The sequence below is a fragment of the Vidua macroura genome, chromosome 16 (assembly GCF_024509145.1).
Source record: "Vidua macroura isolate BioBank_ID:100142 chromosome 16, ASM2450914v1, whole genome shotgun sequence".
Taxonomy (NCBI): Eukaryota; Metazoa; Chordata; class Aves; order Passeriformes; family Viduidae; genus Vidua; species Vidua macroura.
In genome coordinates this window covers 13,104,880-13,121,994 of record NC_071586.1, presented here as the reverse complement: position 1 = coordinate 13,121,994, position 17,115 = coordinate 13,104,880, and the positions used below count along the sequence as shown (strand labels likewise).

At 45.2% G+C, this 17,115-nt stretch overlaps 1 protein-coding gene across 1 annotated transcript in view; it reads right to left on the bottom strand.

The window, feature by feature from the left end:
- SDK1 (sidekick cell adhesion molecule 1) overlaps nt 1-17,115 on the bottom strand; it is a 383,954-nt gene that overhangs the window by 8,676 nt on the left and 358,163 nt on the right. Inside the window, exons 41-44 of the mRNA XM_053992256.1 lie at nt 9,416-9,580; nt 6,563-6,700; nt 4,541-4,661; nt 4,204-4,333 (exon numbers count right to left, since the gene is read on the bottom strand). Coding sequence (XP_053848231.1) covers nt 4,204-4,333; nt 4,541-4,661; nt 6,563-6,700; nt 9,416-9,580 — 554 coding nt within the window. The remainder of the gene's footprint in view (nt 1-4,203; nt 4,334-4,540; nt 4,662-6,562; nt 6,701-9,415; nt 9,581-17,115) is intronic.

Below are 17,115 nucleotides of genomic sequence, written 5' to 3'. Positions count from 1 at the left end.
AAAAACCAAAAAACAAAAAAAAAAAAACAAAAAACAAAAACAAAAAAAAACCAAAAAAAAACCCCCACAAATTTCTAGTGGCTCTTTATGAATCTTCCTGATGTCCCCACAGACACAGAGGATCTGCGGGGTTGGATAAAGCCAACTAAAAGCTGGAAGCCCTAAGGGGAAATGCAAAGAAGCATGTGACATGACTTTATAGCTGTAATAGTACTTATGCAGCCACTTGAGCTCTGTCCATCACAAGCAAAAAAAACACTCACTCACAAAACTAATATAATTTCTGTTTCTAAGCCAAGTTCTTTCAAGATTGCCAGAAGTCAACATAATAAAGAGAAGAAATCCGGGGAACACTTTAAGATGAGCTGCTACTGTTTGAAATAAGGTGCACTCAGATTTGCCATGAACTGAAAGAGGGAATTTAAAACAATACCACTTGCTGATAATTTGTCCACTAATTAGTTCATTATACCAACTGAAAGGGAACAATAATTTGGTGTAAATAAGGCCAGGGTCTTTCAGAAGGGAAGACTGTCATGAAGCATATAGAGCTGCAGTAACTTCAGCCTTTCACCATCATTCACACTGGTGCTGGAAAGGATAACCTGCTTGTTAGTGTTGATACAACAGGGTTTTTTTCTGTATTTCTTTCAGGACAGGCAGGAACTGACTATTTTGTCCGTGTTTCTGAAGTATCTTCTAAGGTCTGCTCCCAGCAAGACTCCCAAAACCACCCTTATCAGCAAGGAATGCTCTAAACTGGCATTCCACAGATGAAAATCAAGGACAAGTAAGATAAACCTGTTTAGCATGACAATACAGACAGCTTATACTAGAGGATTACTCTTTAGTGGTTTTTAAACTATTGAGTAAATAGAAATGCTGCAGGGCTTTTTGCTTTGTTTTCAGTTTTCTCCTTTCCCTGCGACTCTGGCTGTGTTACCTTGGAAACCTCCATAGGCTGGAGCGTGATTGGGTATGTGGTGACATTACACACTGTCAACCAAAGGTGCATGGATGCCTATGAAACAACAAATACAGAAAATGAGAGGCTATTTAGGTATATTTTTCATAGCATAAAATGCACGAGTGCTGCTCAGAGGCAAGTCAGCCACCAGAGTTGGCTGGCTTAGTCAGTGGGAAATGTGATAATAAATTTGATAATAGTTCCAGTTATCCTTTTAAGTGACTACAAAAGAAACAGCCTTACAAGATTACTTCTAAAAATGTAGATAACAGCAGGATTTTTTTTTTTTTTTTGTTGGCCTGAAATAAATATGCTGTAAAAGAGACAAGGTATGCAAAATATTTCTCTGGACATGGGAACCCATTCTTATTTTATGTGTCACTTGCAGCTGGTTTCCACATAGTGCCCAACTTGTCAAAATCACTGGAGAGCTTTACTGGAAACAAGTTAAACCCTATTCCCTCTGAAGTGTTAAGTGGAAAGTAATATCTTCCTACAGAGTTGAGAAAGCCAAAGCCAGTCAGACTGCAGACAGCAGTGGGAAGGCCAGAGCATCCAGCACTGCCTGATAATGTGTGCAACCTGTCAGAGTACTTTCTCCTGGAAACAGTTTCTGGGAGACCACAAGGACGTGTGAAAACACACAAACGTGCACCAGCCTCCGCTCTCCTCCTGCTCTTCCTTGGCTGGATGACACTGCAGGTACATCATCAGATTTCTATGTGCTGAACACCAAATTTTTTCAGATTATCTGTCTAGAGCCTTGTCCACTTGACTCATTAACAAAAAGCCTATTATTATTAATCATTTAGAATTTACACTCATAGCAGTCTCCTGCTCTGTACCTGCCAATTAAACTTCTTTAACCTCATTAACAGTACTGGTGCTTGGCTTTCATGACATGGAGTAAGTTCACCACTTGATTTATGAATGTTGAGAGTCCTACTTGATTTCCTCTTTGTTTCTTCTCTCCCCTCCAGGAGGGAGCTTGGAGGAATGCTCCCAGGCTGCTGTGTTTTAAGTGCAGTCAGCCAGCCCAAGAGTTCTTCATGTTCAGTAAACCCCAGGAGACCTGAAGCCAGTGAGCTTCCTTCTTTTCCATATAAAATCTTGACACCTCAGGTAACAGGCATAAGACTAAGCAGTAACACGGTGACAAGTCGATTGAAGGCAAAGGCACAGTTTTTGTCCCTGCCTGCCCTGATGTGCAACATATTAAGTGGAATTTGAGACCCTCACACAGATGTATTAGAGGAAAACAACATCAGGACCCTCTGCTGCAGAGAACCAAACCTGGGTAGAACTCTTACATGAAAAGATATCTTTAACTCTTCATCTACTGGCAAATCTTTCTGCTTGCTAAGACAGATGGAAAATCTGAAACTCTCAGAAAACAGAGCTTGTCTATTAAGATCTCCTCTGAGATCAGAAACTAAAAGAAAATAAAAGTCAAACAGGAAGAGCTAATAGGTACAGGAACACTTGAAAAGAGAGTGGTCAGTCATCGATGCCCACCTCTGCCCCAACCCACCCTCACCTCCTGTCTGCACCTGCCAACATAAACAGCATTTTCAGGCTGATCAAAAGGCAGCATCTCCTACTGCTGCCTCTACTGGGAGCATATTAACATTTCATGACTAAAAGCACTCCCCACTACAAAAAACCCAAACAAGCATCAAAGACATTATACAGGCGGGCTGCATATCCAAGCTCCAAGGAAAAACAGGGGCATATTTTATGCACATAGTCATGTGCACATCCACATTGACAAAAACACCAGAATCTCAACTGAGACCTTCAGGCTCAACAGCAATACAACAGTAAATAAACAATATCAATAGCCTGAGGAAAAAACTCACCAAAATCACTTCATTCTCTGCTGTACAAACAGTGCATATAGGAGGCATAATGACACCCTGCAAAGAGACTTCTGCACATCACCAGGAAATACCACACGGGACATTGAAATTAATGTCAAAAGGTGCCAGTGCTAAATTCACGATCATGCTCAGCAAACTGTTTTAATGACAGGTTTAATGCTGGGTTGTTACAGTGACATGACCAAAGCACTGTGGGTTTAATCTGGAGGGTAATGCTGGAGCATTGCAGAGACAGCAGCTTGAGCTGCACCAAGGAAAGCTGCCTGCACGATGGGTCGGCCACAGGGCAGCACAAAGCAGCAGGCTGTCGGTGGTAATTAGCAGGAGGTGAGAGCTAGGTAGCCAGGAAAAGCAGCTGTAGCTGCAGGTGCAGAAAAGCTACAGATGAAAACTGTCATCTTCTTTCATGACTTGCTGCCTGTGATTTTTTTCTCGCTGGAAGGGTCAGGTTTGGCATGGTTTGGCCCACTGCTCGCTTCTTGCGCTGTCAGTTCGGATTCATCAGGATCTCAGCTGACAGCATCTGATTTTAGAGACAGATTTACCTTTCTGGATCTCCTTTGAAGTCTGTCTATTCACCCATGGCCACTGCTGGACTTTTACAGACAGCAAGCACTTTCTTCCTTCTTACAGGGAATATTAAACAAAAAATGGAGCCCTGCCAGATGGATAATGCTGGCAAACACCCACCTTCCGTGGAGAGCAGTCCACAGGCAAGGCTGGGGTGTTCAGAGAGCTGAATGCTGGGCCCTCACAGCCATGGCCATGTGGCTCCCTGGCAAGTTACTCACTCCCCACCTACTCCCTCTGTAACCAAGGCAGTGGCTGTCAGCACTCAGGCCACTCCTCTGACTGGTGGGGTTTGCTGTAGCTGTGAAACTGCAAACCACATCCACACTCCAGTCAGTGCAACAGTCTAAAGCACATCTCACCTTTAACCTCGCCCAGACAGTACCTGGTTATTTTGCAGCACATGCGTGTTTTCCCAAAAGTGCTCTGAGTTTGCAGCCCACAGGCAGAAGGAGGAGTGCAGATCTTTCCAGAGAGGTCAGCACACACTGTCTGACTGATTGCACTTATCTTTCTACCTGACTCTGGAAAACTGAATATCTGCCAAGGCCAGGTCTGGAGTCTGCCCTGGCTGGGTCCTGCTTGTCATTCTTTCCTTTGATATTTTTATTTTAAGATGTGATGCAAACAGCCTTGTGAATTGAACCTTTTAAAATCCCTGAGACAAACAGTGACCACACAGCATGATGCAGGTATGGGACTGGGACTTCAAAGACTTGCCAGGATTCAGCATGGAAATGATTATCTGCAGTGTCTGTGCAATGTGAGGCAGAGGGAAATTCTTACCTCTGACTCTGACATTTCCAGGGGCTTCTCGTTGAGGCCCAAGCCCTCGGTCAGCACAGCCCCGTTGTACTTGTTGCAGATATCCTCATCAGAGTAGTGCAGCCCCCCCGGGCTTGGCCGAGGAGGAGACCTAGGAAATGCAAAGATGAGTGTTTGGGATGTTGTTATTCCCCTGGAATTAATGAAATCATGCTTAGAAGCCAGAATCACAACTTGAGGCAGAGACTTGGGTGTTTAAGTCCTCCCTGGATTCTTCAGTCTCTCCCTTTTGCCTTTTTAACAGTGCTTGAAGCTAGAAAAAAGACATTCCAAAAGCACGGCATTCCCAGCTTTTCACCTGGTTCCATTTTTCTTTGAGAAGGTGCTCTTGATGTTCAGGTGTCTGCTGTTGAGCTCCAGAGCAGTGAAGCCTCCATTGTCCAGGGTGACTGACTCTTCCACATTGGAGATGGTTTTACCTGGAGACAGAAAATAAAAGGTTTGGCTGAAACAAAAGCACTTTTCCCCCAAATAGAACTGCAGGAGCTAACTTGTCCTCCTGTCTGTTTTATGACATCATTAATTATTTGATATTTTCTTTACTTTTCTTACTGGCAAGTGAGAACAGAGTGAAGGCAAGGAGTGTATCAGGAATGTGAAGGGGTAGAGGAAGACAAAGAGGAGAAAGGAGTCATGGATGGATGGATGGATTTCATTCAGAGGCAAGTATCTAAAACAGCACAGGTAAACTGTGCTTCAAAAGTGCTTATTCTTGGTTTTTGACTATAAATAGAAACCAGATAACTAAATCAGGTGCTGTCAATCCCATTCCACGCTGACTGGAGCAGAGCAAGAGAAAGTAAAACTAGAAAAGGTAGAAAAAGAGGAAAAGGAGAGAGGAAAAAAAGGCAGGGAAAAAAGCAAGAGGAAGGGCAAGTGGATAGCAAATGGGAAAAACATGCCACAGCTGAAATGGGGATCAGGTATGGAGAAACCACTGATAATGTAAGACAGGAACAAGGATGGGAAGAAGAAGGAAAATACAGCCCAGTGTATTATTTCTTGTGATAAAATCTAGCAGGAGCTTGTTCTCTCTTGTGCTCATCCTTTGTCATCCCAAAGGTGTGAGCTGAGCCCGTGTCCCAGGGAGAAGGGCTGGCTGCCACTTTGCAGCAGACAGGTGCTTTATCCTCAGCTTCAATTTCAGTGCTGCATTAAGGCTCTGTGAACACGGATATCTGACAGCACAGGTCAGACCTGCCTTTTCATGTCTGTCCCCCAAACACAGTAAAACTAAGAAGATGAGAGACTTCCTATGAGCTGTGCATACAAATATGTAATAGTATTAACTTGGTAAAATGCCACGGTATTCATACATCTTATATCTCATGGGACTGAAATCTGATTCTAACACTTGTTAGAAGTGAATTACAAAGAAAGAGAAGATCTTCACTTTGGGACTGAATTACTAAATACTGCCTGGAAGACTTCATTACATTAATCCCTAAGAACAGGTAGTGCAGAGACCCATCCACCTGATCCTTTTCATTAATGTGCCTTTTCTGTCACCTCCTGGCATCAGAGAAATTTCCTGCTGCAGGTGGAGGAGGCTATCAGAGAAATACATATGTGAACAACCCTCTCAGGACTTTATCATGTAGGGAGAAGAAAAGGTAAAAACAATATTCAGAGCTCAAGAATGAGGCTTTTTCAAAGGGGACTATTTGACATTCCAAGTTACAGAGCAGGTAGCTCCTGTTTCCTTTCAAGAAAGGAGACTGATAAAAATCATCACAAAAGGAAAATTCAAAGCTTGATGCTCACTATATGTTAAAATCTAACAGGTCCAGACAGCCAAGACACCTCCTGGCTGCTTGGCCCCCAGCCCAGCAACTGCAGCTTGACTTAGGGAAGGAATGTGAGATGCAGGGCACTCAATAGAAAGGAATTGTGATATAGTCCTCACACAGAGAGATTTAGAATATCTACACTGGTACAGCCATGGAAAAGCAGAATCTTTCTCCTTCTCCGTATCCATCAGGGTATTATGATAAAGTTGAACAAAGTCTCAGCTAATTCCTTATTTATTCCTTATCTGCCAAGTGTTTGACCCAGACTTCTTGGCTTTTACTGCAGTCCCTGGGACTTCCAGAGTCTGTCCTCTCTGAGCCCATGGCTGGTCAGTGTCTAAACCCTGATTCAGTGTGGCTAGGGGCAAAAGTCATTTCTACCAAACCAGAGAACAAAAAGTTCCAAGTCTTCTGCCAAGCAAAATAGCTGTAAACACAGTCCCTGCTGAGGAAATTGGAGGTTCAAAGGAAAAGATCTCTGATTCCCACACCTTTTGAGACTTTTGCACAGCACAGAGATGATGCCTTACCTCCATTGCAGCTCTTGTACTTCTTGCTCTGGCCATGCAGGACCAATGCAAACACCACCAGCAGGATGAGGATGAGGCTTGAGAGAGCCATCACCAGCAGAAACCACCACTCCTCATAGAAAGGGGCTTCTGTTTGTGCTGAAAGAGCAAAAAACAAATAACAGTTCCTCTTTATGCCCCTTTAATATTTTCTCTTGTTCCCCACAGGGAACGATGACTCTGCAATGGTGCTCAGGAGAGAGGGGGTTCAGGCTCTCGAGGGGCTTGCTGACCCTTCTAAGATGGCAGAGAACAGGAGCATATCACAGCTCCAACCCAGAACCCCAGGATGGTTGGGGTTGGAAGGGACCTTAAAGCTCATCCAGTGCCACCCCTGCCATGGGCAGGGACACCTTCCACTATCCCAGATTGCTCCAAGCCCCGTCCAACCTGGCCTTGGACACTTCCAGGGATGGGGCAGCCACAAATTCTCTACAACCAGTTCCATCTCTACAAGCAACTTTCATACCCCTGGAGCAGCTCCAGAGGCTCTTAGCTAAGTTATCACCAGGAGAAGAGAGGCAGGTTTCCTCTCACAGCTCTGCACACCTACATTTCTTCACCATGGCAGGCTTAGGACTCCTGGGTCAAGGGAACCACTAATACACATGCCATGACCCATGATTATTCCGCTTTTTGGGAGGCTTACTGTGCCAAAATGCTGTTCAGTGGCTCTTTGAAAAATACAGCTAGTGCCAGGGAACAAAGCACTCTTGGTTCAGCATCTTTCAGTACCTCCATTAACTCCAACTTCCAACATTCACTGCTACTCTATATCACTTCTCCATCCACTGAGCCAAGCCTGATGTGCAGCACAGGGATATCAGTTCAATTGCCTGGATTTTGTGCAGACTCAGGTCATTTCACCCCATTTGACCTCGAGTGGAAACACAAAATGACACTAACTTCCCCTTTCCGGAGTTACCTCGCCAGTCTTGGTTTAAAGTACTGTTGTTTTCTTGCAGTGATGTTCTCTTTGATATCCTCCCTTGAGCCCCCTCAGTTTTGGGGAAAATTTGCAGCTTCTGAGCACGAACCAGCAGCTGATATAATTTCCCTGTAGTCCTTAAGGTGGAACACCACCTGGCAGGAATGGGTGATGCCAGGAGAACAACCCAACCCCTCACTATCACCAAACCCTCTTTCCCTGACTGTCCCAAGCCTGGATCTTAAAAAAATCTGTTTTAAGCCCAACGATACAAGCTCAAATTTGTTCCAGATTACTGGGTATTCTGCAGCAGGGAAAAACAGCCACGCTCTTTCTTTGCTAGGAGGCCAGTCCAGACCAATAAAATCCTAGAGACAAACTGCACAAGCCATGCTGGGATGAGCAGATTCAGGGCAATTTATACCTCCCTGTGCCAGCTGAAGTGGCCAGCCTAAAATGCTTTATACTTTTATGACTGTGACTCTCAATGGAAGCCTCTTACTTTCATGCAGCAATTTGAGAGGGACACTGAAGCATCAAAAGGAGGTGAATTAAATAGTTCTGTTCAAGTGGAGAACTTACAAACAAGCAGTTTATTTATAGAAAGCATCACAAGGAGATGCATGCCCTGCTTCAGAGGAATAATGTCTTCAAGCAAAGGAAAGACTGACATGATTGCTGGTCTTTTGCACTGTGTTACAGCCTCTCTGAAACCCCAGACAGGAAAAACACTGACTCCTGGTGTTTGAAGTGGGTTGTCCATGCCCTTGTCCTGAAGAAGAAAAGCAGGGGTAGCACTCACGGTGAAATCCATGGAAGCTCTCACGGGGTAAGTGGTTAATTGTGTCAGGACAAGCGCAGCAGCCGCGATGGCGAGAGCAGCACTTGCTACTCCTGCCTGCTGGGGAGTTGCTGAATGGTGTTCATGCCTTTCACTGGAGCAGCAAAGAGATAAAAGCCACTCCAAATACTGGAGCACTGCCAGGTTCTCAGGACTCTCCAGAATTTTGAATCACAAAGCCACTTTATCAGATTCTTTTATTCCCCTTGTCTTTGCTGACACAGCAAAGATGAAACCTATGGCTCAAAAGCAACCTGGAGTAGAGCGGGGGAAGAGGAGACCCAGCAAAGCCTTCCCAAGAGCAAAGTCTCTCACCTCACCACAGGCCAAGGCACTCCAGCTGCCCAGCCCAGGCAAGCTGAGAGGAATTTGATTTTCAAGGTATTCAAGCCCCTTCAGAAAACCAGAGGGCTGGGCTGCTCACAGGGATTTGGGAAGCATGTTTAGGTCACAGCCCTGTTTACTGGGAGTAACACAGGAGAGCAGGGAGAGTGGGAAGAGCCCCAGAGCATCACAAATGAGCTGTTCTGGTGGAGGGGGACTGGAGGCATCACACTGGAGCAGGACTGCCAGCACAAAGAATTGTGAGGAATAACGTGAAATTACACTTCTGTATTTGTGAGAGCTAAATACAAAGTAACATGGAAAATGTTTATCAGAGTCCAGAGTAAAAAAAGAAAAAAAAAAAAAAAAAGCAAGCAGAGGAAACAAAAACCAGACTAGGAATGGAGAAAAAGCAAACAAATTGCAGACTCTACAAATTAGTCTTATGACAAGAGATCTGACATACACACTCTGAGTAGGTTCTTTATCAAGCTTAAAAATGGCACATGCACATTATTCCTCTTGAGAATCAAGCATACTGTAATTTCAAACCTTAATTCACCACTGTATTACTCCAGTTTTATCCTAAACCAAGTGAAAACAAGCTGCCCTTGATTATTTGCTGCAACTAGAGAGTCTGATTTGTTTCTTTTTCCCCTCTTCTCCCTCTGCCTTGGGAAATTCCATTGAAAAACACTTAAAAAAAATAATCCATGATTACCTGATACTGCCACAGAAGGAACACTTGGCTCTCCATAGCCAAACTCGTTGACAGCCACCACCCGAAATTCATAGGTGACTCCTTGTCTGAGTTTGTCCAGGCCCACTGTGTAGGAGGTGGCGCTGCGAGGGATGTCCTTCACGAACATATCCCAGAGTCCTTCATCTAGGAGAGCAGCAAGGAGAGAAATGGCATCAGCTGTGTGCCCTGGCACTTCCACCTGCTCAGTGAGAGAGGTTGTCACCGGTGGTGTGCTGGAGCCACAGGCAGGGACACACTCACCTGGAGGCTGCCCTGTGGTGCACACAAATGTCAGAATGCCCTGTGAGCCCCATCTGTGAACGCATTAATTCAGAACGGGAGCTTTTCATAGCCTAGATGGAAGAGGTCTCTAAAATCAGCAGCAGCACCCACACAGACCTGAGCTGGCTGGAGCAGCTGCCACTCCCCCCTGCTTGGGTAAGGTCACCCATCAGCACATCTGTCATTCGACAGGTCAGGTAAACCCAAGGCAACATTAATGAGTCCTAATCACAGAGATTTTGTTCGCCTTTTACAATGCAAAATTTGTTTTGTTGTTGAAGCACTCAGGTGAGGCTTGGACTAATATAAATCCTGGGAGGCTCTGGGGTGCCAGGGGACTGGTGTCACAGGAGTGCTGCTTGCTCCATGACAGCAACAGTGATGTGTCCTTTGCATGGCACAGAGCTGGTGCTGCACTCTGTGCTCTGCAGTTTTAAACAGAAATGAGTTTTGTTTATTTTTATAAAGCTGTTGAAGTTGTTGAAGCACAATGCCATTCTGATGGGAGTGTTTCAGTAGGGTAATCTTGGCTCTCCACAGCCATAATGCCATTAATCCTGATTCACATCCTGACCAGGCACCATCCCCATCCCTGACCCACACCTGTAACCTCACATTCACTTGACTACAGTGGAATGAACTTCCAAGAAGGTGGATGCTGGTACCAGGAGCAACAAAAGCAGCTATAATTAAAAATACCACTCAAAAATTTTGAGGGCAAGAATCAAACATTAATCTGACTGATTAACTTCCCAGTAAAAATTGGTGCCCAGCACTTCTGCTGAGGAAATGGAGTCTCTGTCTACACGTGGGGCCAAACTCTCAGCTCACCTACCCAGTGTAGCTCTCACAGACCTGACCTCACAAGCATTCCACTGGGCTTTTACTTTTAGCTATCAAAGCTGTTCCAACAATATCTATTTTTCTCTCCATGTCCCACAGCAGTGGGAATAGGATGATAACCTCCCCACAGACACGACTTCAGCGTGGGAGCTGCTTGCTTTGAAAGACAGTCGTCTGCACTGCGCGCTCGACAGCAGCAGGACTTCTGTAGCTCGAGGTGTTATCAAGGTAACAATAAAGCAGGAGCCAGCACTGTTACCCTCAGTGACTCGTTCTGCTGCTGCAGTGTGAGGCAGGAATTTGTTCTCATTTGCTTTGCCTTTACCTGAGTGTAACCTAATTGGAGTCACTGCAGCGATTCCAGAACTGTGCTGGTGTAACGGAGCAAGATCTGGCCCTCAGCCTGCTCCTGTGCCACAGGGAATAGCAGCAAAGATGGATTGATTAACACTGCAGGTGCATTTCCATGTGAACGTTTTAGCTTTGGCACCAGTATATATTGGCTTGGTGATTTGCACCGCGCTGCACGTCTGGTGACACGCACAATGAGTAACAGCCCCAAACTGCAGCTTTTCTGGTCAGGAGGATTGGCAGTCTCAGCAGATGCAAAAAGCAGGCTGGAATGTTATTGTTTCAGCTGCATTTGAGAAACACCAAAGAACAATAAAAACAGGTCATTTTCCTGCCATGCTTAAAACTCGGACCAATACATTATTCAACAGCATGATCAGACTGTAATGAAGTTATCATAATGTACCATTGTTATGTATTAGCTGGGTATTACAATGGCTATAAAACAAGAGATAAAATATTGACTTCCCTTTTACAGGGCAATAGAAGCCGAGATTATTTCTACCACATAAAGTTACAATGTAATAAAAAGGGAGTTCGGGATTTAGTTTCTCTGAAGAGGGTGGAGTGAGGGATGCATTTTCAAAGTTGGATTGTTGCAGCCACCAATACTCAGAAGATGCATCTCACGACTATAAAATATTGTCATATTCGCTAGAATTGCCTAAGCTTTCATAAACACATTTGTAAACAGCAATATGAGAATTTGAGCCCATTGTGAATTGTCTGAAAAGCAATTTGTTTGCATTCAAAGCCACTTAAATAGGGGAAGAAAAAGCAACAATAAAAGTGAATGTTCAGCACTCATTACAACAAACACAACTGTTCAGACACACACTTCTCACTCATTTTCTCAAACCTATCAGGGTGCACAGTGCAGAAAACCCAACAGACCAAGAAGTGTAAATTTAAGTGCTTTGTGAAGCTTGCAGTAAGTTGGGAAAACCACCCCTGAGAGGTCAACATTGTCTTCCTCCTCTCTGCCCCCTTGGCTATGGTGGTGATGGTGTGGGGCAGCAAAGGATGCTGGTGGATGTTTCTTCAGAGGTATTTCTGTCTCACAGGGACTCAGAGATGCTCTGGCTGGTGGCCATGTAGTCACTGGCCCATCTCCCTTTCATTCACTGAAAAAATCTTTGTCAAAACTTTGATTTTTTTCCCCTGGGGTAGGACTGTCAGAGCTGAGTTAATGGTTGGACTCGATGACCTTGGAGGTCTTTTCAAACCTTAATGATTCTAAAATGGGACCCAGCTCATTATCCCTGGGCTCCCAGAGGTGCTGATGCAGCTACAGTGGACAGATGTCCTACATCTTCCCCACTGCTGACCCCTAAGCACAGCACAGCCTGTGGCTTCCCTAGCCCTGACCAGCAAGATTTTTAATTCCAGAGCCTCAAATAATTTATCTTATACCCACCTGGAACATCCAGACTGCTCTTTGTAAACAATGATCACAATCAGATATATCCGAACTAAAAAATCACTTTGTTCCAGTAGTGAACTTTGAGATTAAATATTGAACACACACTTGTGAATTCCTTCACTGCACCTCTCCCCCCATCCTCAAAACCAGGTATGCTCTAAATGTTAGAAGTTCAGCTGAAAGAGAATTCATTAGAAGGTCACCTGTGATAGCAGAGACTGGCCTTTCAGTTCAGTAGGAAATCCTTAGTGTACCATACACAGCATTTTCTGCTCAGTTTAGTGAGGAAAGATGCACATGTTGTGACTGGGACATCAGCTGGGTATTAACTCTTAGAAACCACTGGGAAGAGCAAGTTTGCAACACTTAACAGGGCTCAGGTGCAGGGCTCAGAGGGACATCCCCAGGGAGGCTGCCCTTGCTTTTTCTTTTCAGTCACATCAGTCCCCATCTTCACTGGGCACTCAGCCTCTTAAACATGTGATGGAGAAGTGAGTGCCCCTCAAAAAAATAAAGATTTTTTTTGCTCCTTGTACCTGTCAGTTTGCTCTGCCCCATCCTAACTCCTGCTGATGGGAGATTTACTCTTCAACCTCCCAGCCTCGATGCCTCTGTCCCATCTGAGCTTGAGGGCCAGTCACGGGGAGAGGATCTGAGTGACAGGGGAAGGTGAAGCCACCTCTGCCCCAACGCCGTGTCCAGCCCATGTTGGAGAGGAGCTGCTCTGCTCCCGTGGGCCAGCCCGGCATCACAGGCCATTAATCAGGGTCTCCACGCTAAATAAAGCTGTCACTCAGCGAGGGAGGCTCCCAGCTCCGCTAAATCCAGCCACTGACAACCCAGGACATGGAGAGCTGTCAGTTATCTGGGTTTTAAACACCAGTCCCCTCTCAGAGCAGGAGAGCTGGGCCATAAAGCTCCCTTCTAATTACACATTAGAAGGTTTACGAGGGGAGAAGCTGCTGAGAGTTAAGGCCCGGCTGAATGCCACTGGTGTTCCTCCTACAGAGGACACAATTAAAATGTGGCTGTGTTTGTCAGAGGCAAAGGGCTGGATTATCATGCAAAGCAGTGGAAGGACAAGAATGGGAAGTGAAGGCTGACAAACTGTCAGGGCCGGTGTGTCGCTCGCCAGCAGAAGTGAAAAAGGCCCCATGGCAGATGCCGGGGATGCAGCTGCACCCTTCACTTTGAATTTACTGACTTCTGCTGGTTCGTGTCCATGTTTGACACTGCGCTCCCTCATTTGGTTAAAAATAAATAGAAAAGGAAGAAAACAGAAAAACACCACTCAAGACACCAGAAAGGGAACTAAAGTGAGAGCTGCCCTCAGGGCGTGGGAAGCAAAACCCAGCATTTATGAGGTAGACAATTCCCACTCCAAGTAGATGGGTTCTTTCCCTAAATGTCTGTTGCCTTCATGGAACTCATCATCTTGAAAGCTGGAGAGGGACTTTTTACAAGGGCATGGTGTGACAGGACAAGCGGGAATGGCTTCAAACTGCCAGAGGGCAGGGATAGATGGGATATCAGGGAGAAATTCCTCCCCGAGGGTGGTGAGGCTCTGGTACAGGTTGTCCAGAGAAGCTGTGGCTGCCCCATTCCCTGAAAGTGTTCAAGGCCAGGCTGGATGAGGCTTGGAGCCACCAGGTCTAATAGCAAGTGTCCCTGCCCATGGCAGGGGGATGGAACTGGCTGATCTTTAAGGTGCCTTCCAATCCAGACCATTCCATTTAGGTGCAATTCTCTTCCAGTTGCCTGACATCATCCCCTGCTTGGCAAAAGCACACAAAGTCCAAAATTGTGGTGGAGAGAGGAAGCAGAAAAGGAAATCTCCCTCTACTTGTCCTGGGTCAGGGAGGCTCTTTCTGAGGTGGCAGCAGCCAGGAAGATATGTCACTTATGCTCATGGCTTAGTGGTGGACACGGCAGAGTTTGGTTTATGGTTGGACTTGATGACCTGAAGGGTCTTTCCAATCTAAATGATTCTGAGGCAGATTGACCCAACAGCTACACAGCTGCTCTGCACAGGCCAATCCATGGATGGAGGTCTCATGGAACAGCTCCACATCCAGGGGCACTCCTGGCCTGTGGATCCCCAGGGTGTTTCACAAACACCTCCCTTGCAGACGGGGGTCACTGGGAAGGCAGCTCTGGGTGAGACTGCTGGGAATGCACAGACCACATGGCCACCACTAAAGCACAGTGACAGGAACCTTTGGGTGGGACCTGGAGCTGGGAAAAGAGGGGTGAAGCCAGCTTCTCCACTCGTCCCAGCAGCACTGGGAACCTTAACATTGCCGTGCCATTTGTCTTTTGCTCTGTATGTAAAAGCTGAGGGCACAATCTATTCCCCATTCCTCACCCAGCCCAGCTGATGTCTGGGGAGCACTTACAGTGGCAGAGACAGAGCCTGCTTAATTGCATTTCTTGTAATGCACAAGGAGCTAAACTGGAATCCATTTCTCTAAGGACAGAGAAGTTGAAGGAAAAGAAAAACTCCTCTGTTTCTGTAATGTTGTCCTCTAGCACAGATCACTCTGGAAAAAATATTGGTTTGCCTGCTTCATCCCTGTGTGTGAGAGTACTCAAAATGCAGAGGAGGTACTGAGCCTGGTCACCTTCCATAAAGCCAGCAGAGAAACAGGGAAATCAAATGAGCAGTCTCAGCTGCCTGCTGCCACCATTGCTAAACCCAGCAGGGCAGAGGAGCCCTGGGAGACACAGCAGGGCTCCGAAAAATTCAAAGGGAAGTGACAAAAGGGAGTAGGGTTTGCCATTTCTGACAGAAAGCCGTCCTCCTACTCTGATGGAAGAGTCTTGGCAGGGAGCTACAGCAGGGAAAATGAGATGATACAGCATTTAACGTTTGGGGTAATGAGGCCTGTAAAAGATGACACTTGAGATGTGAAACACTAAGGTAGTGGTATTGCATTTAAATATTGGCAACAAGCTAAAGCTTTTCATCTGTCTGCTCAACGCCCCCTTTTTTGACCTCAGAAGGATAAATATCTTTTCCTTTCTTGATTTTATGTGAGGAGCACAAGTCAACGGCTCTCCTCTTGGAACAACTCCTCCTTAAAAACAAAGATTGCTCCAATTCACACTCTACTGCCTGTATAAATCAACATGCAAAAGCAAATTTTTAGAATGATATTAAAACAGGAGCTGCTCTGAATGACCAGCCCTGAGAAGAAGAATTAGTTCCCTGCTTTTGTTAAGCTCATAATTCAGATTTCAGACTCTTCTGTGCAGAGATGAGGAAGAAAAGCAGCACAGAGAGGAAGCCGACACTTGGGTGGAATAAGCAAATCTTCCAATTAGTCTGTCTCCTCTCCTGGATCACATTTCACGCTTCCTACAGCTGCAACCAGAACGAAGGATGAGAATCCAGCATACAAATGCCTAGTTCATTTGCTACAGCAGCATGAATAGGATTAAAATAATCTGAAGAGGAATTAAATGCCTCAACAGTCAGGTTGCAAGAGTGGGAGAATAAGACCTCTTGTGTGCGTTTCCAGGATCAGTGGAGTGGGGCCAGCAGAAGTGACCCAGGGTTAATGCAGCTCAGACCTGCCTTGGAGGGACTATTTTTTTCCTACTCAAAAGGAGTGGGCCCCAAATCCTACATCCTTAGCTATGAGCTGTGAAATGTTTGTTGACATCCAATGGGGAGTCGAGTGGATGAGTTTCCAATGTCACCACTCACATGAGCTGGATTTCCAAACTTGCAGACAATCTGTACATGGGCTGCAGGTTTCCCCCTAAAAAACTCTGACTCACGGAAAACCTGTCTGGGGGAAATGTAAGCTGGTAAGTGATTTTAAATGAACAAGTTTGGTTTAACTTGCTAACAATGCTGTTCAAATAAGAAAATATTTTCTACCTCTGAAGAAATAAGGACAGAACTCAAAAAGCTGATGTAGGTGAAATAGAAGCACAGCAGTGCCATGCCTCTAACTGAAAGCAAATTTGATCACTCTGAGAAACCCCAGTGCTTTGAGAAGGTATGTATTTCCCTTGCTTTTATTTTGGCAGCAATTGTCAAGTTAAATGACAGAAATAAGAAAGAATTTTTAGGATTAGAGCAGAGCCTCACTACAGAGCAAATTCTATCAGATGCAGGTATGGAAACTTGCATCTTCAGAGATAACCTCAATAATTTTCTTACTGGTCTGGTTAAATGTAATTAAAATCATTGGTTTTAAATGCAACCTCACATTCAATACACAAACAAGTTTCTTGATCAAATCAAACAGATAAGCATTCATTTAATCAATATATAATCAAGCAATGTGCAAGCACCTGGAAGTGAAAAAGAAAGAACCAGCAGCCAAGATGGTTATGTCAAGTATATATCATGTCTAATTTCCTTCTGTGACAGAGTAGCAGACCTTGTCAATAGAGAAGAAAGAGCAGACATCATATATCCTGACTTCAGCAAAGCTTTTGACTTGGTGACATTCAAACACGGCCTACGTGGAACAAGGAGCTGGCGGAGGTATCACCAGCTGAAAACTGTACCCAGAGAGGGGTTATCAACATCCCCTGTCAGAGTGGAGGGAAGTTATCAAGGGAGATTACACAGAGGCCTGGCAGCACTCACTGGCTTTCTTAATGACTAAGTTCCCAGGAAATCTGTGCTTTTTGAATTTGCAAGGGGTACCAAGCTGCAATCAGGCTGGAGCACGCACTGACTTAAAATTACCTTGTCTAAATGGGGCAACATTCTGGAAAAAAAGCAGAGAACAGCTTCACTAAGATGCAAATCCCAGAAGCA